The sequence below is a fragment of the Phalaenopsis equestris genome, unplaced genomic scaffold (genome assembly GCF_001263595.1).
Source record: "Phalaenopsis equestris unplaced genomic scaffold, ASM126359v1 Scaffold000511, whole genome shotgun sequence".
Classification (NCBI taxonomy): Eukaryota; Viridiplantae; Streptophyta; class Magnoliopsida; order Asparagales; family Orchidaceae; genus Phalaenopsis; species Phalaenopsis equestris.
Genome location: NW_018164951.1, coordinates 957,709 through 982,142, shown reverse-complemented (window position 1 = coordinate 982,142; position 24,434 = coordinate 957,709). Strand labels below are relative to the sequence as shown.

At 33.9% G+C, this 24,434-nt stretch overlaps 1 protein-coding gene across 1 annotated transcript in view; it reads left to right on the top strand.

Annotated features, from left to right (window-relative positions):
- Positions 1 to 9,096: 9,096 nt before the first annotated feature.
- Positions 9,097 to 24,434, top strand: part of LOC110028478 (programmed cell death protein 2) — an 18,580-nt gene continuing 3,242 nt past the window's right edge. The window contains exons 1-9 of the mRNA XM_020730343.1: positions 9,097 to 9,270; positions 14,620 to 14,841; positions 14,957 to 15,040; positions 15,171 to 15,304; positions 15,429 to 15,526; positions 16,359 to 16,447; positions 16,531 to 16,642; positions 16,958 to 17,115; positions 17,200 to 17,270. Coding sequence (XP_020586002.1) covers positions 14,623 to 14,841; positions 14,957 to 15,040; positions 15,171 to 15,304; positions 15,429 to 15,526; positions 16,359 to 16,447; positions 16,531 to 16,642; positions 16,958 to 17,115; positions 17,200 to 17,270 — 965 coding nt within the window. The 5' untranslated portion in view covers positions 9,097 to 9,270; positions 14,620 to 14,622. The remainder of the gene's footprint in view (positions 9,271 to 14,619; positions 14,842 to 14,956; positions 15,041 to 15,170; positions 15,305 to 15,428; positions 15,527 to 16,358; positions 16,448 to 16,530; positions 16,643 to 16,957; positions 17,116 to 17,199; positions 17,271 to 24,434) is intronic.

Here is a 24,434-nt window from a genome sequence, read left to right as displayed (position 1 = left end):
ACTTTGTATGTGAGAAGGCTCCACCGATGTGCTTTGAGGTCCCATGCCCCGTAGTCAGAGTGGCGATTTAGCTTTGGTTGCTTCCGCTTCTTCTAATACTTTAGAGATTCCCAGGCCCTAAACAATGCAACAAAAACATCCTCAACCACCCACAAAGGGTGCTCATGTGTCTGGCGTATACCACGAAACTAGTCTCGTAGACGATCAATCCCCTTCTGCTCAAAGTTTCTGCAAATGTGTGCCTCCTCCTCGAGGGGCTAGGACCATTGCGAATATAAATTTAATTATAAAGTGTTAGATTCATAAATATAAATAAATAAATGTAATTATTGTGTTCAAGATTTACCTTAAACTCACCAAACCACATATCCCAAATTGTGGTCGAGATCTCCTTCCAATATAAGAAAAAGTAGTCGTACCTGCTCTGAATTATATATCTGATGGAATGGATGGCCAATGTAAGGGGGACTAAATATGAAAATAACATATAAATAGTTTTGTATTAAATAAAAAAACACAAAAAAGTAATGTGGGCATTAAATTAAAACTTATGTTTTCCCCACTACCTTGAGCTAATGACAGCTCCTGGTGCTACTCGAACTCGACGGAGCATCGATAGCAGCAGATGTTGACGATGTTGGTGTTGTTGTGGTTATGGTTATTGGATGTGGTGGTGTCGTGGTCGCGAGTGTTGGCGGTAGTGGTGTCGTGGCTAGTAGTAGTGTCGTGGCTAGTGTTGGTAGTGGTGATGGGGACGTGACTGATGGAGGAATTGGTGTAGTAGTTGAGATTGGAGGCAGTGTGTGTGTGGTGCCCTCTATACCACCAAATCCACGGCCTCGTCAGCTTACGAACTTTCGCAAGAGAACACGTCCCTCGACCGGGCTGGCATACTGCCCCTTCCTCCATAAGTTATCTGCAAGCAGAAAAGTAAATTTAATTAGTACATCTACATATTATTAAAGATGAAAGTACAATAATATGCAGTACAAATAAAGGATAACACTAAATTACATGCGTACAATTTACAGACCACTGTAATTGAAAAAAATAAAATTTCTCTGTAAACGAAAAGGAAAATTGTAACGTGCAACTTACAAACTACTAAAACTGACAATACAGAACCTTGAAAAAGTTAAATCCTAAAAACTATTTAATACTTTAATAAACAAATCCTAGTAAATCCAAAGAAAGTGTTTGATGGCTTTAATAGGATTTACTAAATCCCACAAGCTTTAGTATCTCTTGACACGGAGATTTGTATATGCAAATATTTATGAAGTTGACGCCACTTAATGACCCCAAAAACTTGATGCAAGCAAATTTATAATAAATATGCAATATAATCCTAACAAAACACCTTTTATAAATATAACTTATCCCTTAAAACTCTTTTTAACTGTCAAATCTCTCTTAAATATCAACGCTAATATACGTATCGTTCAAGTAATAAAGGGTTCTAATTAAAATGATGTAAAGTGCAAAATTTGGAAGTTGGAAAATCCTAGAGTAAATTATGGAAATTATTTTATAAAAAAAATAAAAAATAAAAGTAAAGTGCAAAATTTGAAAATTGAGTACTCGGGTGAATGCTAATTAAAATGCAGATGTAAGATTACAGAAATTAAACTAAATTAAATACTAAACTTTCAAAAGTAAAATTACAAAAATTAAACAAAGTTTTTGTTGGTGTGGGTTAGCCTAGAAGGACCCCGCCTGCCACTCCAAAGCTCCCTCTACTTCCTCCCCTGAATGCTAACAATCTCGCATTAGTTTCCAATCAACTGAACCAAATTTGGGGTTTTAATCTGTCACCTTAAAATCTCCAATTCTGCATCCAACGAAAGTATATTTCCCTATTTATTTGCACCTAATCCCATGGATGACATACTCTCCCACAAAATCAAATGTGATTCTCCCTATGTTGTGGAAATCATATCTCATTTAAGAACATATGTCTCTTACAAGTTTTAACATTTCAATTGGCCAGATCAAAAAGTAAATGAAGATCGGAGTTCAAATCATCCCAAATTATTATCATTTAAAACCGTAGAAAATAAAATATATTATTCACAAAATCATATCTTCAAAGTAGGGAGAAGGATAAAGAAGACTACTCAGAATTCATGAGAAGGATACAATAAAACACGAATTTCATATATAAAAACATGTTTACAAAACAAAAGAAATAAAAATACAACTTATCTCGCAATTCTTTCCAAACAAATCCCTATAAGTTCTCTCCAAGTCTTTCTCTCTTTACAATCACTCCAAATTCTCTATTAGAAATGTAATGAAGAAGAAATGTCTCACATTCCCTCTCTTCTTACAAACCTAGAAGAAAATCTCTTCTTCTCTCTCTCTCTCTCTAACTCAGGCCACTTTCTCTCTCTCCCTCACGTCACACCCACATAAATAAGAAGTCTTCTTCTTTTATTTTGGGTTGCCTCCTTTGGAAAAGAATTCAAAATTCCCTCCAAAAGTCAACTCTTTTGAATTCGAAAGATGTGTCATTTGATCCAAAATTCATATCCCTTTATAAAAGAACCTTCCAAAGTGTCTAGATGCATTAAACCACTTCAAGGGGTGCCACTTCAAGGGGTGTGTAGAATAAGTGTCCCTTTGAAAATCCGCGGAACATTTGTCCCAAGCGTAATATTCATCTTGAACCGCCTTAATTTGAAAAAGTTGTCCCTGGCGCATCATGCGCTGATCTGCCACATCATGCGCCAGCTCTCGCCAAAATCCAAAATTGGCTCTTTTTGCTCCAAGTTTCGTCCTTTTTGTCATTTTTTCTCCAAATGCCTAAAAATGATATACCTGCAAAAAAATAAAAAATACCCTTCTTTAAAGTGCAATATCACAAAAAATAAGCATAAAATAGGTACTTAAAACAGTATATTATTTTGATGTATAATCTCTACAACAACAACAACAAGCCTTTATCCCACTAAGTGAGGTTGACTACATGAATCCTTTTTTTCATTCCGTCCTATCAAGTGTCATGCTTTCATTTATTTCTAATAAATTAAGATCATTTTTTATGCAACATGTGCAAGTCTTTGTAGGTCTACCTCCGCCTTTCTCAATATAAATTGAACCGAAAACATCTACTCACCAAACCAGTTCATCAGATGGTTGATGTTTAATGTGACCAAACCATCTAAGACGAATCTCTCTAATTTTGTCCACTGCATGAGCTAAACTAACCCTTTCACAAATATATTAATTTCACATTTTATCTCTAAGTGTAAAGCCACTCAGCAACACTTAACTTAATTTTATGCTTCTCTTTTAAAGGCCAACATTTTGTGTCAAAGAGCATTGTAGGTTTCACCACCAACAACAAAAAGCCTTTAACCCATTAATGGGTCGGCTACATGAATCCTTTTTTTCTCTATTGCGTCCTATCGAGTGTCATATTTTGATTTAATTCTAATAAATTAAGATAATTTTTTATACAATATGCCCAAATCTTTGTAGGTTGTCTAACTCTGACTTTCTTAACATAAGTTGAATATAAGACATCTACTCGCCTAATTAGTTCATCAGATGGTCGACGTTTAATGTGACCAAACCATCTAAGACGACTCTCTCTAATTTATTCTATCACAAAAACTACACTAACCTTTTCACAGATATAATCATTTCACATTTTTTCTCTAAGTGTAAAGCCACTCATCTATTTGAGCATTCTCATCTCATCAACATTTAACTTAATTTTATGCTTCTCTTTTAAAGGCCAACATTTTGTATCATAGAGTGTTGCAGCTCTTCCCGCCAATAAGAATAATCCTTTAACACACGAAGCGAGGTCGACTACATGAATCCTTTTTCTCCATTGCATCCGATTGAGTGTCATATTTTTATTTAATTCTAAGAAATTAAGATCATTTTTATACAATATGCCCAAGTCTTTGTAAGTGGTCTACCTCTTCCTTTCTTAACATAAGTTGAATAAAAAATATCTACTCTCTTAATCGGTTCATCAGATGGTCGAGATTTAAAGTGATCGAAACATCTAAGAAGATTCTCTATGATTTTGTCTGCTACATGAGCTACACTAACCCTTTCATGGATGTATTCATCATAGAGTGTTGCAACTCTTCCCGCCAATAAGAATAATCCTTTAACACACGAAGCGAGGTCGACTACATGAATCCTTTTTTTCCATTGCATCCGATTGAGTGTCATATTTTTATTTAATTCTAAGAAATTAAGATCATTTTTATACAATATGCCCAAGTCTTTGTAAGTGGTCTACCTCTTCCTTTCTTAACATAAGTTGAATAAAAAATATCTACTCTCTTAACCGGTTCATCAGATGGTCGACATTTAAAGTGATCGAAACAGCTAAGAAGATTCTCTATGATTTTGTCTTATACATGAGCTACACTAACCCTTTCATGGATGTATTCATTTCACATTTTATCTATAAGTGTAAAGCCATTCATCCACATGAGAATTTTCATCTTGGCAACACTTAACTTAATTTTATGCTTTTCTTTTAAAGGGCAACATTCTGTGCAATAGAGCGTTACAGGTCTCAGCACCACCAACAACAAACCTTTAACACACTAAGTGGGGTCGGCTACATGAATATTTTTTCTTCATTACGACTTATTGAGTGTCATATTTTCATTTAATTCTAATAAATTAAGATCATTTTTTTAAACAATATGTCCTTTGTAGGTCTACATTTGTCTTTCTTAACATAAATCGAATCTAAATCATCTACTCTTCTAATTGGATCATCAGATGGTCGACTTAATGTGTCCAGACCATCTAAGATGATTCTCTCTAATTTTGTTCGCCACAAGAGCTACATTAAAAGGGTTGGTGTAGCTCTGGCTCTTGTAGCTCTTGTAAGTGGTGTAGCTCTTTGTTCCCAGATATAATCATTTCACATTTTATCTTTAAGTGCAAAGCCACTCATCCACCTGAGCATTCTCATCTCGACGATTTAAAGGCCAACATTCTATGCCATAGAGCATTGCATATCTCATCACCAACAACAACAAGCCTTTAACTCATTAAGTGGAGTCGGCTACATAAATCATTTTTCTCCATTCCTATTGAGTGTCGCTTTTTTCATTTAATTCTAAAAAATTAAGATCATTTCAATACAATATGCACAAGTCTTTGTAGGTGGTCTACCTCTGCATTTCATAACGTAAGTCAAATCTAAAACATCTATTCTCTTAATCGGTTCATCTGATCCACCACAGGAGCTACACTAACCCTTTCACGGATATATTCCTTTAACATTTTATCTCTAAGTATAAATCCACTCATCCACCTCAACATTCTCACCTTGGCAACACTTGACCTAATTTTGTGCTTCTCTTCTAAAAGCAAACATTCTATGCTATGGAGTATTGAAGGTCTCACCACCATTTTATAAAATTTTCCTTTCAGTCCAAACTGTACTTTTCTATCACACAATATACCCAGAGTATTCCTCCACTTCAACCAACCAAATTGGATTCTACTAATAACATCCCCTTTTACATCACCATAAACCATACCTTTGAGTGTCAGCAATAATATCGGAGCATCGGATATGGGGTGAGCATCAGAGCGGGAGTTGTCGGAGCTTGATCGTCAGGGCACTGGAGTCATTGGGAAGTAGGGGAGGTTTAGAGCATCAGGGATAGGGAGAGACTGAGAGGGATTAGGATTAGGACAAGTTTGGGGGCATAGCAAATTTTGGCGGTATAAAGCATTCCTTACAACATATTACAAACGGCTCAAAATCTGTACGTTATTAACATTAAAACTAAAGGCATTGCCCGTCGGTCACTAAAAAATCTCATCGGTTAATGTCTCGCCAAAAGGTGGGTTCGTAAATAACCGATTACATATGACCGTCGATTATTATGCACATATAAATGATAGTGAAATACATTAGTTATAATAGAAATTGTCAAAAACTTATCTACTATTCACAAGAAATGATATGTCATATTGTTATGTCGTCGAAAATAACTCAACGCATAAGCGGTTGTAAAACAGTCGGAAAATGGAGCATTTTTAACGATAAAAATATAAGTTGTCGGTTATAATGTTTTTTCCTATAGTGTAAAAATGGGCAAGATAAGTGTTGGTGATTCGACATCAGCTTCTTAATTCTTGTGGAGGCTAAACTCTTGAAACTTTCAAAATCGGTACCTAGGCAAAAGGTCAAGCACCTAGGCATCGAGTTATTGAGAAAAAAATTAGATTCAATCTAGCTTATGTACTAAATGTGAGCGCCCTCTAATGCTCAACTTGCATCATATGTTTTTTTTTTTGGATGGTTTCAATCACTACTTCTCATTTTATTCATGATGTTCCTACAAAATGGAGTTCATCTAATAAGAAATAGTTTAATAAGTACAATGATTTTATTAAAATTACATACAAAATAATTTGTAAAACATGAAAATCTACATAAGAATAATGCTACTTAAATTATAATTATCAGCTATTTCAAATTAATTTAAAGGTTTAAATCAATTAAAATTAAAGTACATTTGCGAAACTTTTTAAAGTCCTTATTTATACATTCATTCATGAATTTGCTACTACTATGTAACCTTTGGTTGGTTCATTATAGTGACTCACCAAATTGTGGATATCTAATAGTTTATAAATTTTTAATCTAGTTGATATTGAATTGAAACTAAGAATAAAGCTATAAAAAATATGAAGTTGGGGAGCAAAGAATTGTTCAAGTTGATAACAAATCAATATTTTTGTCCAAGTAACATATTGAAGTGATTTACTTATAGTCAAGAGGTCATGATTTTAAGCCATACTGCCATATTGGAGAACACTTCTCAATTACTAGGTATGCTATGATGATAAAATTGTTAGACATTCAAATGAAAGTGATTGACTTAAAATACAATTTAACATAAATATTCATGATAATTTTAATAAATATTTTCCAGATATTAAATAGAGCTCAGACACGAAAGAAGATATAATTTGTTTAAAACAAAAAAAAAGAATATTAGTCCCAAATTGAATTGTGGCCATTCAAAATTTGGTAATAATGATAATATCAAATCTTCACACTAATTAATTTTTTACTAGTTAAGGTGGAGATGATTAAGTTTTATTAAATTTTACAACTTATATTGATTATTATGATGTTAATGTTTTTTTACAACTTATCCAATCTTCACACTAATTATTATGTTGTTAAGACAACTTATATCAAATCTTCACACTAATTCATAATGTTTTTTTACTAATTAATTTTTTACTACTTATATTGATTATTATGATTATTATGAGTTTTAAGTACATTTTCCATATGAAAAATATTCATTTAAATGATGTTAATTAGTTTTGTTATCATTAAAGATTTATGATTGTGTATGAATGTATAATATCAAGTCTCCCAATGAAAGATCAATATAATATAGTAGATGATGAAGTGGATGGTTGTATCTGATAATATAAGCCTACAAGAAGGATAAGAAAATGGGGAATAAAAAAACATTATGAAAAAATTAAAACAAATAAAATTCATAAATATAGTCAACATGAATACTAGAACTATCATAAGAGAATCAATAAGGATCCTTGCAATTAAACATGTATACAAATGGTTGATGTTATGCAAACTTAATATAGTTTTAAGCTTAAATATGCTAAATTTTAATTTATATCCAAACTATCAACTATGACAGAGATAATGGACAAAAGCCAAAAAGATAGCCATTAGTTTGAATAATTTAATTTTAATAAATCAATATACATCATCATGCTTTTAGTAATATAAACACATTTCAATAAGTGTTTTGCAAATACTAGATAAACCGTGTTTGGTGTTTTATAATAATTGGTAAACTAAACAGTTCAAGTCGTAAAAAAACTATTTCTATAAATGTACACAAAAGCGGGCAAGCAAAATAATTTAGAGTGCATTAAATTGCCTTTTGGGAGAAGAAACTACATTATTTTTTCGTCGTGATATCGAATTAATGGTATTGAACTTGTAGCTAAAAAATTATTTTTTTCTCAACATTTTCTATGTATTTTTTCTGTTGAACAACGAATTAATGCTAGAATTAAGATGCAACTTTAATTTTAATTTTAATTTGGTTCCAAATTGGAAGCTAGAAGTCATGCAAATGAATGACCTATCAATTTACACAAATATGTTGATGCATGGGATAACATCCACTCATACCTTATGCAATCAACATTAAAATTCAAGGGACAACAATTATTTTATTGCAATATTGGATTACTACTCTCTATCCTATTTCTTATAATGCTTCACTCATTCAAGATCCTCTCATAATATCTGTGTTTTTCGTTGCTCCTCTTAACTCATTCTCCTAACTTTCCATACATTTAGTTGCATGTTCTTGTATTGTCTTCAGTCAAGCAGAATGTGATGTGTCCTAAAAGAAACATTGCCTATCTCGAAAGGTAAAAACAGATCTTAAAAGATAGTAGTGACATCCTCTTTCATTTGAGAAAAGTTATTATCTAGCTCTTATGTTTATATTTAATACATTGGAAATGAATGTTTCCACAAATAGAAGTATATACATAATGCATAAGCAAATCTTATAAATCCGAATTTATCAAATTCAATAGAGTTAAATCCTGTAGACTATTCGACATATTTGTAAGTTAATTCTATAATAAATCCTAAAAAACCATTTGACAAATTAAAAAAAAAAAATAGCATAGTTTATCAGGATAAACTTTCAAAGATAAAGATTAAATAACAAAAAAATAAATGAGTTTCTAAAGCATGAAAGTGCATAGAAAATATGGATTTAAATTAATTAATAATTAATTATACCAATTTATAAAAAAAATTTGAAATAATTATTTATTAAACAATAATTTAACATTAATCAATTATTAATAATATAAATTAAAATTTATTAAATAAATAAAATTTTAAATACTTTTATTCATTATTTAACTATTTAATAATTACATTTAAATCTATCTAAATTATAATTAATTTGACAATATAAATTAATTATTGATTATCATTTATTAATCAATAAAATTAGTAAATTAACTTAAATAAATATTAATTAAAACCACCATCCCCCTCCCAAAACCCTTGCTGATGTCCCTCTGCCCCACGGTTTCGCTCAAAACCATCGCCTGCGTCAACGAACCTTTGCGATACAGTAGCCATTAGAGTTAGCTGGGAAGGCATCGAAGGGATCGCAGCTTACAGCGAACACAGAAACTCCCATCTTTCGCATCCTTTCCCTCCGCTCCTACCGGAAACCATTGTAGAAGGTAAGCCTGTTCTCGCCATTTTTCATCTTCGCTTGTCGCGGATTTACTAATCCGCCGATTCCTATGATTTAGGAAATCCCGGATTTATCAGGAATCGGCGTCATTTTGGCTTTTATGGGAGCTCAGGACTCCGTCTGGCAGGGTTTAGCTTAAATCCTGCGTTTTTTGCCGTTTGGCAAGATATGTTTTTTGATGTTTGGCAGGATTTAGTGGGTAAATTCTGCTCAAATCCTGTTACCAAAAAGCCCCTAGATATGTAAAACGGTATTCTTGGGGTGGCATGTAACAGCAAATAAGAACAGAGAGGAAAGCAGAAAGAGCAGAACTTATTTGTTATATGAGTTATACAAACTATACAAGGCCTGTCCTATCTATTGATTAAAAAGGATAAGAATCAGGCCAGATCAAATCACAGCTAAGTGAAAGCAAACTAGACCAAAACGGTTCAATGTCCAAATGGGCCGAACCCAACACCAAATAAGTACATTAACATCCCGTTCAAATTGATGAGCTTTGTCGAATATAGTCAATTTGTCGCGAAGAAACTTGAATCTATAATTGGGAATAGAGTTGGTGAAGAAATCCACAAGCTGATCAATAGTGTTGACGTGATGACCCGTAAGAGCTTTGTTTTTTTATGCATTCTCGAATATAATGACAATCAATCTCTATGTGCTTACTGCGGGCATGAAAGACCAGATTATTGGCAAGAGCGATAGCAGAGGTATTTTCACAGTAAAGAGGTGTGGAAGCGAAATGTGGAATTTGAAAATCCTGAAGTAGACATTTTAGCTAGAAAATTTCGGTCGCCGCTGTGGCTAAAGCACGATATTCAACTTTGGTAGAGGAGCGAGTGATTGTGAATCTTTTTAACCTTATGGGAAATAAGTATAGATTCAAAAAATATGCAGAAACCAACAGTCAAATTCCGATAAGTAGGATCAACGACCCAAGCAGCATCAGCGAAGACAATGAGGTCTAAGTATCCTCGAATAATTGGTATGCCAAGGTGAATGGTGGCCTGTAGATATCAAAGAATATGCTTCAATTGTTGAAAACTGTGTTGTGTTGGTTGATGCATTGTTTGACTAGAGTGATTCACAACACAAGTGATATCAAGGCGTGTGAGAATTAGATACTATAAGGAACCAATCAATTTACGATAAAAAGAGGGATCATGAAAGAAAGTGTGAACAGAGATCAAAAGACTTCCTGGTGTTGGTGAGATTTTGCACAGATTTAAATTTAGTCATTCCTGAAGCATGGAGAATTTGTTGAGCGTAAGTTGCTTGATCGAGGTGTACATTGTAAGAGGTATGAGTAGCTTGTATGCCAATGAACTTGGAGATAAGTCCCAAAGTTCTCATTTTGAATCCGCTATGTAAGCTTTGAAGAAGAGTATCAATAGTTGGATTGTCATTTCAAGTTATTAGGATCTTATCCACATAGATTAGAATATAGATATGATTATTTTTGGAATGGTAGCCTTAGAGAGACGGATTAGTTGAGCTAACTTGAAAGTGAAGAAGCTGAAGATATGTAGTGAGAATGTGATTCCAATGACGAAGTGCTTGCTTAAGTCCGCAAATAGCCTTTTTGAGTTTACAAACAAAAGTAGGATAAACTTGATCAAGAAAGTCTTAAGGTTGCTGCCTGTAGGCACTCTCTAGTAGATTTCCATGAAGAAATACATTGGAGACATCAAGTTGAAGAATTTTCTACTAGTAGGTAGTAGTTATGGTGAGAAAGACTCTAATTGTAGAGATTTTTGTCACCAGGCTGATGGTTTTAAGATTGTCTTTGTCTTCTTATTGTTTGAACCCCTGAGCCACAAGACGAGCCTTATATTGCGCCATTGTCTCGTTTGAATTAAGTTTGGACTTGAAGGTCCACCTGCAACAGAGAACGTTATACTAAGATGTGGGAGGTACCAATTCTCAGGTCCCTTGATTTTGTAGAGCTTGAAATTCAGGAGATATTGTTTTTTTCTAGTGTTCATGTTTAACAACCATAGAGTATGTAGTGGAATCATGATTAGTTTGATGTATAAGATTGAGAATTTGACGAGGTTTAATGTTGCCAGTTTTAGTTATAGTGAGTATGGGATGTGATGGGGGAGGAGTTAAAGGTGCAAGGGGTGGACCAGAATGTAAGGAGAAAGGGAATGTGTTAGAAGCTGGAGCAGGTGAAACGGCGTGGACAAGTGATAAGCTTTGGTCCGTGGCAATAGGAATTGAGGAGTTATGTATGGGGAGTGGAGGGGCCATGTGGTTAGGAAGTTGTCAGAAGTATGAGTTGGTAATAGAGTAGTGGAGGGAACTACTAGGAGAAGAGGTATGAAGGACATGAGTGGGATATAAGAGGAGGCATAAATTGATTTGTGCTGATAGGACGAGACACATTCATTAAATGTACCATGACGGGATATATATACTTTATTGGTAGTCATATCAAGACATTTATAGTCTTTTTGGGAAGGAGCATAGCCGATAAAAACATATTGTTTGGATGGATGCTTAAGTTTACGATTAAGGTAGAGCCTGAGCCAAGAAAAGCATTGACAATCAAATATTTTTAAGTGTTAATAAATCGGTTGTTTATGGAATAATTTTTCATATGGAGATTTGTATTGTAATGTTTTGGTAGGCAAGCGATTAATGAGATAGCATATAATAATAAAGTATCAACCCATAGATGGGTTGGTAGATAAGCGTCATGCAAGTGGGTGTGAATTGTTTTTATAGAATGTCTATGCTTTCGTTCTGCAACACCATTTTATTCGGGGGTATACAAACATGTATATTTGTGGTCAATGCCAAGTTGAGCGAGATAAATATTAAATTTAGACTTGTAGTATTCGCCTCCACCATCTGTTCTAAGGATATTTATGTCAGAGCTGAATTGATTTTTAACAAGAGCTTTTAATTCCTGAAATTTAGTAAAAGTATCATCTTTATGTTTACGCAGATTGACCCACGTAAAGCGAGAAAAGTCGTTAATAAAAATGACAGAATTTATAATGTTGATAAGAGGGGCAGGAGAAGGACTCCTGACATCAGAGTGAATAATTTGCAAGGGTGCAGTAGCTCGAATACAAGATGTGAAGAAAGGTAATTTATACTTTTGGACATATTACATGAATTACAAGTTGTTTTGGGAATAGCATGTTGTAAACTAGAGGTAAAACGTGTTGAATATGATTGTGGGGATGCCCAAGTCGCCTATGCCACAGATTTGGAACATTCTGAACAGATATGTGAGCAAGATTTGAGGGAATGTTGATGTCTGCCAGAGGAAATTGAATTGAGTATAGTCCTTGAATGTAGGGTTCTTTAAGAAAAACTTTGTTGATCCTGTACATCCTTAATAGAGTAACCGTTAGCAATAGAAGTAATGATGCCAGAATTTTACATAGTTAACTTATGAACCGAAAGTAGATTATATGCTAGGTTAGGAACATGATGAATATTGAAAAGCATGAGCTTATGAGTTGGAGTAGGAAGTGGTCCTTGACCAATATGAGTAATAGGAAGTTGTTGACCATTTCCAATTTATATAGAAGTGTCACCTTTGTAGTTTTGGACACTGCGAAATTGATGTGCGTTGGCGGTGAGATGTTGAATAGTACCACTGTTAAGATCCATTGTTGGTCTAAGTTGGACATTGAATCAGAGATAAGAGCTGTAGTGGGTTGATAGGTATGATCAAGTCTGTGCCAACATTTAAATGCTGAGTGCCCAAGTTTGTTACATATTTGGCAAGTATGTTGTTTTTGCAGTTGTTAGAGGGCTCTTAAATCCTTCAGAGGGCTGCCCTTTGGAAGAACTGGATTTGTTCTTATAGGGATTGAAAATTTGCTGAGTTTGGTTAGATGAGGTAGTAGAGTGGCCCTTGTACCTGTTGCGGTTTGAAGCGGCCAATGCAATAGTGTTTTGAGGAGGAGCTTCTTTGAGGGCTTCTTGTGCCAAGGTGAGTTCCTCTCTACATAGAAGGGTATAGAAATCATCCAAGCTAATTAGTTGGAGATGAGTGTGAATGGATGCCTTGAAGGCGTGATAGATGGGAGGCAAACATTAAGCTTATAAAGTATTTTGTCCTCGGCCTCAAGAAGTACTTCAGTTGTGGCGAGAACGTCAACTTTGTATTTGATGTCAGAAAGATATTTAGTCATAGTTCGATCTCTTTTTGATACAATGTGGAGTTCGTTTTTATGTTGGAGAATACGAGATCAATTGGAGGACTAAAGTCTTCGTTCAATAGTATTCCAAACCTGAGCATTGTTTTCAAGATTAAGAAGATATGGTAAAATAGGTGGTAAGAAGACAGATTAAACGGCAGCAAGGCGGTGTTGATCCATAAAGATTCATTTGCTATAATCAGGATTTGGTATATTAATTCCTGAGGAACCTTGGACAAATTTATTAGGACAGCAAGAACCATCAATAAATTCGTCGTACCCATTGGCATGGAATAATTTCAGCACTTGTGCCTTCCAAATGGGATGATTGTCAGCGGTAAGTGTCGCGGAGACGACATTTTTAATAATGCCCAACAGAAATTTCAGTTGGGTAGGGATTGGAATATCCGCCCGTGGGAAGAGAGTTGCTTGAGTTGTTGGTCATCTCAACATTAATGGAAGAATTGGAAATGGTGCTCATGAAGACAACAGGTGAAGAAAAGAATAAAGAAAGGTGTGGAGAAAAATATCCGCAGATTTTTTCTGAAAGTAGATCAGAAAGTATAGATGCAAGATATTCTTGAAGGCAAGAAACAAAAATGAGACAGCCAACAGGAGAAAAAAAAATAGCCGGAGGAATTGCACCTTTAGGAAGAACACGACAGGAGGACTAAGCAGAAGAGCTCGCTGAGAAAGGGAGGAGCAGCGAGGCATGCGGAGAACTTGCTGCGGGGCAGGTTGCTCTGATACCATGATAGCAAATAAGAACAGGGAAGAAAGCAGAAAGAACAGAACTTATAATTAATTGAGTTATACAAACTATACAAGGCCTGTCCTATTTATAGATTACATAGGATAAGAACCAGGCCAGACCAATCCACAGCTAAATGAAAGCAAACTAGAACAAACCGGTTCAATGCCCAAATGGACAGAACTAACACTAAATAGGTAAATTAACAGCATTATGTAAATAGGTAAATTAACAGCATTATGCAAATTACCTTTTATTAAAGTAAACCAGTAATAACTCTTTTCTAATCATTCTAACCTGCTTATATTTATTAAACTTTAGTGAATCAGGGTTTTAGTGACAACCAAAGCGGATGCGTGCTACAATATCTTGGTTTTTGGTTCATCTTTCTTGATTTTCCTTCATTGCCTTGTTGTCACAGTGGATGGAGTCTGATCTAAGTTCCCTTCGAATAACGTCTCTTGACGAGGAAGGACTAGAAGATGAAGGAATGGAAGATTTTGGCATGGGAGAACAGGAAGATGATGAGGATGATGAGGACGATGAGGCAGAGGTCGAGCTTACTCTAGGATTTGTTGAAAAGCCCAAGAACCCTTGTCTGCTTCTCCGTCATCTTTTTCCCAGCAAGGCAGGAGGCGTCCCTGTAAATCCTTTGCCCGCAACAAAGCTTTGTTTTTTTACTATTCTTTTCTGCTCCCAAATTCTTTGGTAACTCTTCCATTTACCTGCAAGTCTCATTCCAATTTCAACATATCCAGGCGTGGCTGGACCCGTCGGATCTTCCTTCCGAGAAATCTTCCACGTGTGGGTTCTGCGGGGAGCCACTTCAATTCCTTCTTCAGGTTATAGCTGTTTTTTAGACTTTACTACCTAGGAATTGTGTGATATTTATGTAAAATTTGCTTTCTTTTTTTGTTTTCTGATTATTCTTGAATGATTAAGTGGTGCGAAGTTTAGAGTTCTTTTTTGTAGATTTATGCTCCAATTTCTGACAAGGAGTCTACTTTCCATCGGATGCTCTATGTCTTTATGTGCCCTTCGATGTCTTGTCTGCTAAAGGACCAGCATGAACAATGGAAGCGCAATGAGGAAAATCCCTGTAGAAGGTATTCCAGGCTTCATGTTGACTTAATTTTGAATGTTTAACAGACCCCCTTTGAAATTTGCATCCTTCATTATGACTAAATTGACTAAGTTATGTTTGATCTTTTGGTAATTATTCTCTACAAGCGTGAAGATTTTCCGTTGTCAGTTGCCTAGATTGAATCCTTTCTACTCGAGTGAGCCTCCCAAGCATAACTGCACTGACAAACCTATCACGACTGGAGGTAATGTACATAAATGTATTTAAGCTATCACTTAATCATTGCAGGGGATTATCAGTAATTCTACCTTTTTTTTTCTTTTTGAGAAAAGTGTCAAAATGGTCCATGACTCTTTGCAATGGTCATTTTAGTCCTAGAGTCTTCAAAAGTGTCAATTTGATCTCAAGATTTTTTAATATGGATTAAAATAGTTCATAAAGAGGACTATTTTACCCTCCAATTAAGAGAGTATGGGGACAAATTTGTCTCTTTTATGGGCTCTGGGATTAAAATGTTCCCATGCAGAGAATTGCAGTAGTATGATTCTTAGATTTTATTCCCTTTGTAAATGCTCTCTTACACGATAAAATCTCATTAATGCTGTTGCAGTTCATGCATCAAAACGCTTAGAGACAAGCATAAGATCTGAAGTTCTATTATTCCAACGGACTTATTATGAGTTTTCCTTTAAATTTAGGGTCATTTACATACATAGCACACAATTCTTATTTATTTACCAATTTCACACTTAAAATTTTCATTTTTTACACATATTGTACTTAAATATTTAATTTGAGGTAAAAATTAGCACTATTACCAATTTTTAAAAGTGCCAATCTCACACTTAAAATTTTCATTTTTTACACATATTGCACTTAAATATTTAATTTCAGGTAAAAATTAGCACTATTACCAATTTTTAAAAGTGAAGCACACTTTTCATGCATAGGTTTAAAGCACCAAAGTGTTATGCCTGTAAAGATGAAAGTTTAATTGTGAGATATGTAAATACATAAGAATTGTGTGTTATGCTTGTAAAATTTCCCTTAAATTTATTCTATGACTCTTTTGACAGCTCCATTGTGTTGTTGGTGTGGGTCATGGAAAGGGGACAAAGTGTGTGGTAGCTGCAAAAAAGCTCGCTACTGCTCTGCGAAACACCAGGTTAGCCTAATGCTAATTTCTATTGATTTCGTATTTAAAGTTACATGTGAACATTGTTGATATATGTCACTGCCCCTTTTCAGTCGATGCATTGGCGGTTAGGGCATAAAATCGAGTGTTGCAAGCTAATGAATTCGTTAAAATCTTCTGCATCTCGCGTCGTTAATGGTAAATCAATACAAGCAACAGAAAAATGTAAGCAAACAGACTTTCATGCTGAAAACTTGGGGCTTTTACATACATACCACCAAATTCTTATATGTTTACATATCTGACGCCTAAACTTTATTTCTTACAATTTTATCACCCAATTCTTTCATATCACATAAAAAATACCACTATTTTAGCTTGTAAATAGTGAAATATACTCCATGCATAGGTGGTGCATATATTTTAAAATTGAAGTTTATCTGTAAGATATATAAATACATAATAATTGAGTGGTATGCATGTAAATCTTCCTTGAAACTTTTTTATTTTTGAAAATGGCCCTCGTGTTAACTATTGCAGATGCCAGCAATAGCTTATGGCCTGAATTTGAGATCATAATTGAGGAGGAATGCACAGTTGATACAGAAATTTCTGAAGATAGCAGATCTCTTTCCTCTTTGGCACTTACAAGTAGCAGAATGGATGAAACATATCAACTTTTATCTGACAAATTTGAGGTATTGGGTCTGCATTGATGAAAATTATGGATATTTTTCTTCTGATAATGGGAACTTCAAGAGTTAAATGGATGTTCGATGCAGGCTGATACTGATAAAAAGGTTTGGGCATCATTTCAAGAACGCATTGCTAAAGCTCCTGAGCAGGTGTTGAGGTAAGTCTGCTTTGATGTTTCTGTAGATATTTCATAATTTTCATATTGAGTTAATATTCATCATATTTTCAGTTTTGAGGTGTTTATAATTTTAAGCAGATTCTTAATGAATTTATTTGCCAATTTTTCCTTTTCAACTTCTGGTAAATCCTTCTTTGAGAATTTTAATAGGATATTTTCAAACTGTTTTTATCAGAATGCTATTAAATAAGAATTTTGTTTGTATTCACTAAGTTCTGCCAACCAGTGCCTCTATCTGATTGTTTTTTATATCAAAAAATCTTTTATTAAAGAAATTTGCTAAGACAACCTCAAAGGCTGCACCTCAGTTTGAAAAAAAATAAACTCATCAACGTTAATTTAATATTTACAACCGCACAACATAATCCACCCCCCAAACAAAGTTAACTTGTTTTTAGGATTTTCTGAAGTAGGAACATACAACACTCAAATATAATAAATCAAATGAATATTATAATCTCTCCAACTGCCATAACGGCAACATCATTAGTTCATAACTGGCATAGTAAATAAACACAGAGTTCAAACAGAATTCACAAGTATCTCACTTGGCTTTACAGAATAACTGTGAAAATTGTACTCATAAAAGTTATACGCTTAAAAGAATAGGACTCTTATATAGAACTCGTGACCAACATGTATATGGACAGAAAATAATGCATAAACATTTTTTATGTTATGTTCTTTATATTTAAATAGCTATCTTTCATATTAGCTTTTATTTTCAGGAATGCATTGAATGTTTTGACATAGCTGAAAATAAAAGGAATGATTAACCCTAGGTACTATCTATTCCTAAGCAGTGACAGCCACTATAAGTGGTAACCAATGGCTTGTCTCAAACAGAAAAGTTGTGCGATCTTGAAATTTTGCATGCTTTACGCTGACTATGGAAACTAGATATGCATCCTGTTGTCATTTAAATACCCTAGAAACTGCTAGGTTTTTGTGCCATCTTTTAAAAGTTACATCCTCATCCTCTTTAGCTCTATCACAATTACTTGTGGTGGGATTTATAAATCCACCTTCCTATGTGTTCTTATTGACTTCTACATAAGATCCTTTACTCCATTTTGCAAATTCCTTGCAAAATGTTAACTTTGGCTAACCCCTTTTCTTTTATAATTCTTTTATATTAATACTAACTAATCTCTTTATCGGTCCATCTTCTATTTTTTTCCATCCAAATCCAAGCAATTTCAGTTTATTTTCATTCATGTTAACTTCATTTGGTGCTACATCTTTCATTTCTCGAGTATAATATTTGCACTTTCTCTGTTGCCAACCATTTGACTTAACATATATATAACATAACCTAATATTAGTTTCATAAAAGGCTACACTACATATTATCCAAGCCCATTTCTCCAACTTTACCATCTATCTTCAATTTTAAAAATTGCAACCTCATTTGTCCTTATTTGTTATACAATAGATCCAGCATTCCTGATTCCTATCACATATGAATATTAGCTGTCTTTGAGCAATGTTGAATGATAATGCAGTTATATAAACTAACATCAATGCTCAATTCAAGAACTTTTTATGCACTTATTTCTTTTTTACCATATTTTTTTAGTTTCTAGTATTTTTTTCTGTTATAGTCCGTTCTACTAACTTTTAATCCAGTCGCCAATGCATGCAGTTGCTCAATGATCCTAAGATTCATATAACTCCTAAATGCATGAATTACACGTCTTCTAGTGCTTCATTGTTAACGTTGGGCACAAGACCAACACAATTATAAACAATATGCGCAGTGTAATAGGAACCTTGCATGATTTTGTCGCCCATCATTGTAAAATGCAACATGATTATTATGCTCTCTCTGGTCCTCAAGGAAATATCTTCCCGTATATTCTTTTCTGCTGCCAATTGTTTTGCATCACTAAACAATGAGAATTAATTTTTTCTTTTTTCTTTTCTCTACTTACCTCATTTGAAACTTGTTCAATTCAAATTTTTTGCCCACTTTGAAAAGGCTGCAATATACCCTTGCACTCATTAAACATTTCTAGATGGTTTCTCTTACCATTTCTGCGATCTTCACATATCATAGCATCGTACATCATACATTACGATTGTCTTTGTTAGCCCATATCAAGGGTGAAATATCTTTCCATTTTCTCTTTCACTCCAATAAATATACCTTTATGTTTGCTGACTTGCCATTCTTTTGTTGTTTACTGGCACTCAACTCCATCATCATTCTTGTGGCATTTTTGCAAAAGTTAATGAATCATAATAATCTCATTCATTTTTTAAATGGCGTTCGAGACTTATGCCTCGAGGCTTGCTTAGAACTGGGGCGCACAAAAAATCTTCGAGGCTTGTACCTTTTTCATCTAAAATGCACGTCTTGAGGTTTTGTGCCTAGATGCGTTTGAGGCAGTGCTTCGATCAAGTTATGCAAACAAAATATATGTTATATTATATTATATTATATTATATTTAATATATCTAATAGAAGGTCTCAAAAAGATTAAAATATAGTAAATATGATTGCATGATTATGTTATTAATTTACTCTTTTGTTTTAAATTATATTGGATTTCATTTTAATTTATAGTAAGAAGAAAATTATAATTATTGAAGAATATTTCAAAGTTATAAATTAGATATAATTAGATGATAATAAATATGATGATTCTTTTGAAAATGATCAAAGCAAGGATTTTTCCACTATGGATCTTGAATGTCATGGAATATTTAAATTTTAAGTGAACATTTAATAAAATCATATTTCAAGCTTCTATTTTATATCAATATATAAGATTAAGAATTATGGTTATGTCTTTTTGACGATAATTAAATAAACATATTAATGGTTTATATCATATTTTTTAATTACTTTTAATTTTTGAGGTTTTTTTTAGCTTACGTCTCGATATTTCTTAAGGCTTACATCTATCCTTGCTAGAACAAAATGCCTCGATTCCCTATTTCGTCTTTTTAAATTTCGATCTCATTGAAGAAATCATTTGACACCACTTATACTGATGGTCCCTTGGAGCTTGTTGAATCCACACAAGCAACTTGACCCTTAGATTTTTGAACTAACGTAGTTTGAATAGTTCTACTATTGAACTTTTTGAACTAATGGAAAGCCTACTTAGTCCTTGAACTTGTTGTGCCTTTGTGTGTGTGCATGCATATATTGATTTGACTATTAGAATTTCTCTCTTCAGTTGGTAGGCCGGCCTTTAGGTGTGCTGAGTTGTGGTAATTTTGTCAATTTTGTATTTGATCTTATTGAACTAATAGAGGGGTTTGACTTGAATCTTTAACTTACGGAGTATGAATATTTGTTTGTTTTCTACGAATACTATTTCTTTTTATTTATTTCATAACTATTCCCTTGAGTTTATTGAGTCAAGAAAGAAAATTTTTTAACTTACTACATATGTTGTTTTTTTAACGTAGCTACCATTTATGATAGTCATGGGATAGTCTTTTTATATATCAAGGTTTGTGGGCTCCATCTCTGGAAACCTTTTTATCTTGAATGGGGTTTCCTAATTTATTACAATTTTTCTTTTGGCATGGTGATGGGAAATACTTGTTCTCTGGCTCATTAATACTAGTTTCCTTACGTTTGAAGATTTGGGGTTGAACGTGGCATTTTGAGATTTGATTATTCTCACCTAATTAGTTTTTAGATGTTTTGATGGGTTGCATTCCGTCTATGGTAGTAAGGTACCCAGCTCTTCAAGCCATAATAGGATGTCTTGCTTTAGTATGAGACTGTTAAATGGTAACATGGACATAGGGTAGCTCAACCTCTACAAGAGCACTTTTTTTAACTTCGAAATTGATTGAATTGTGTGGCTGATGTCCTATAGTCATACAGTACACTCACAAATTCTATTTCAACTTTTTATTTCATTTATCTAGTTTATAGTGAATTCTATTGGGCAACTTAATTTTTTGTCTTATTGAATGCCTTAACCTAGTTGTTTGCTCGAGGATTGCATATCAATTGTGATGAATAGATTTGTTTGATCTAATGCTATTTAGTGAATTTATAGATTTTGATGTTTTCGAATGCGATACTATTGTCAATACGATTTGTTGTATCAATATGATTTGTTGAGGCAGTAGACAATACATTCTCTGAAGAATTTTATGATGCTGTTGGTTTTGACTCAACTTCAGCTCACTTTCACAAATAATTAGTGGTAGTTAGGATGATCTGATGCCCCAAAGAGTGTTTAATTGGGTTTATAATATTAATACCCAACTCTCGGAAAAGCTAGGACGCTATTGTAGGAATGATAAATTGTGTTTGTAGTTTTTCTTCTTCGACCTGGCAATAGCAATGTTTCTTGGGGCTACTGATAATGTTATTCATCATTGTAGGCTAATAATATCCTGTTCTTGTAGTTCTAATTTTCATTTTTGACCATAGCTTGTCGGAATCCAAACTTGGTTCTAAGAATGAGTTGCTTGGATTTGAGTTGTGAGTTGACTATTGCCAACCCCAAAGCTTGATCTGATTCTTTTCTAGAATCTAGTTGGCCAAGAATTGTTTGTCTAAATATTTTTATTCATTAAGGCCTCTAACCAAAATGGCTAGCGTAATAAAAATTACATTATAGCTCTTAAAGCTAAGGCTGACTTCATAAGGTTTCAACAGATGTTTTCTGCATCTAATAACTAACCCTCACGGGCCGCCTAGCCTATTAACACTACTCAACTAGCCACTCATCAATTTCTCCTTGCTGCCATACTCGCTCCATGCAGAAATTTCCATTTTTTGTGTAAATCAATAGGGTTAGATGTACTTAGAAGGAGATGAATCATAACATATAAACATAGCATGAACACAGTTAGCTTAACATGAAAAATAATAACAAAAAAATAGCCATTGAGTTCAGTCACAAGATCAATCAGTTGCCAACTATGCTTTGAAGGCTACTCTAACTAAATTTGTCTAGTCATTATGACTACACACCAGAGTCCGGGCTCAATCACAATGTTGTCATCTCGGGCGCACCTCACATTTCGGTCACACGTCACACATGCCTTACAGCCCCCCAGTTACATAAGTGTCTTTTCATTCATTTATCATCAAAATAGCTCTTACAAGAACATTTTCTAGAAATACATTATGAGTTAACCTTAGTAGCAAACCACATTTAATGATTTTTGAATTTCCCCCATCTTAGGTGTTGCCAAAAATGGCGAAGAAGAATTAACTCCATTCCTTCTGCCAATCATTGCCTCTCTGCTGTTTGCTGCCACCTCCCTTGGCCTTCACTCTCATCCCACCTTGCCTATTAGCTCATAGTTTTGCCCACCGTTCCAAAAAAGAATAATCTCTTCATGCTGGGATTTACTCACCTTTTTATAAGATTTAGGGCTATTGTCATTGTTAAGCTAGCCACTGGTGGATTTTTTGTGCACTATTGTGTATTAACTGGTGGTTGGCAAAGTCATTAAGGGACAACCTTTACTCGTTTGCCGAATTATCATAACTTGTTGCTACCAATAAGGCTCTACGCCAATCAACCAAAACACATTGCACTTGCTAAGAGGCTATTTTATCCAATTATAGTGAGACAACCATAACATGGCAGTCAACTTTCTACACGGCAGCTCCTATTTTACCGCTGTGCATGTTACTTGCTTTATTCACTGCAGTGACTTATTGGCTTATGTTTTCCGCCTTAGGATCAACTTATCTAAACCTTTTTTTTTATGATTTGGCATTAACATACATACCATACCACCTAATCCTATGTATTTACATATCTAACATCTAAATTTTACTCTATACATTTATAACAACCAAATCTTTCATATCATATCAAAAATACCACCATTTTAACAGTTGAAAAATGAAATATTCCTTTTCATGCATAGGTAAGATGTCATGCGTGTAAAATTTGATGTTTAGGTGCTAAATATGCAAATGCATAAGAATTGAAGGGTATGCTTGTAAAATTTTCTGTTTTTTTATTTAACCTTGGTGCTTGTCTAGATTATGTCCTTCAATTGACAATGCCTTTTTTTGTTTTTGTTTTTATTTTTTTTTGTTTTTTTGCTGTAGAGTATTGAAAAGTAGATATTCTGTTATTGATAAAATTTTGAAGTAAACTCGCATCCTAGAAAGAAATTTTTTTTTTTCTGAAGATGAGGATCATAATTTTATTCAATTTTGTTTGAGCTTCTATTTCTCTTCATTTTTCTCCTTATTTTTGGTGCTGATTTGGGCTATGAACAAATTCGATAGCATATAAAGAAGCTTTTTATGGGAAGCTAATGAGAAGGCAAAGGTTTACGCTTGGTGAATTGGAAAAATATTTATAAACTGAAAAAAAATAGAGGGTTTTGTATTCCTCCTTTTACTCCTGGAGAGATCATTATATCGAGTATATTGGCAAAGACTTCTAAGAGATTTCTCCAGTCTGTCCTTTGGAACATTGGCATGAGAGAAATGATACATGTTATTTGAGTTTCTGCTAAAATGATGAATCTATTTGTTTCAACACAATTTCTTTTTTCTGTTTTTTTATTTAACCTTGGTGGTTGTCAAGATTATGTCCTTCAATTGACAATGCTTTTTTTTGTTTTTGTTTTTATTTTTTTTTTTGTTTTTTGGCTGCAGAGTATTGAAAAGTAGATATTCTGTTATTGATAAAATTTTGAAGTAAACTCGCATCCTAGAAGGACAATTTTTTTTTTTTCTGAAGATGAGGATCATAATTTTGCTCAATTTTGTTTGATCTTCTATTTCTCTTCATTTCTTCTCCTTATTTTAGGTGCTGATTTGGGCTATGAACAAATTCGATAGCATATAAAGAAGCTTTTTATGGGAAGCTAATGAGAAGGCAAAGGTTTATGCTTGGTGAATTGGAAAAATATTTATAAACTGAAAAAAAATAGATGGTTTTGTATTCCTCTTTTTACTCCTGGAGAGATCATTATATCGAGTATATTGGCAAAGACTTCTAAGAGATTTCTCCTGTCTGTCCTTGTTGACCTCAATTTTCGCGAGGTCTAGTATTTCTCGTAGGAGTTAGGATCTAGCCTTAGGGGTCTTCCTGCGACTATCTTAGAACCTTAGAAGTGGTGCCCGCCTTGTTTTAGTTCGACCTATTTCCGTCCTCTTTTGGAGTTTCGCGTGTGCGGTATCGACTT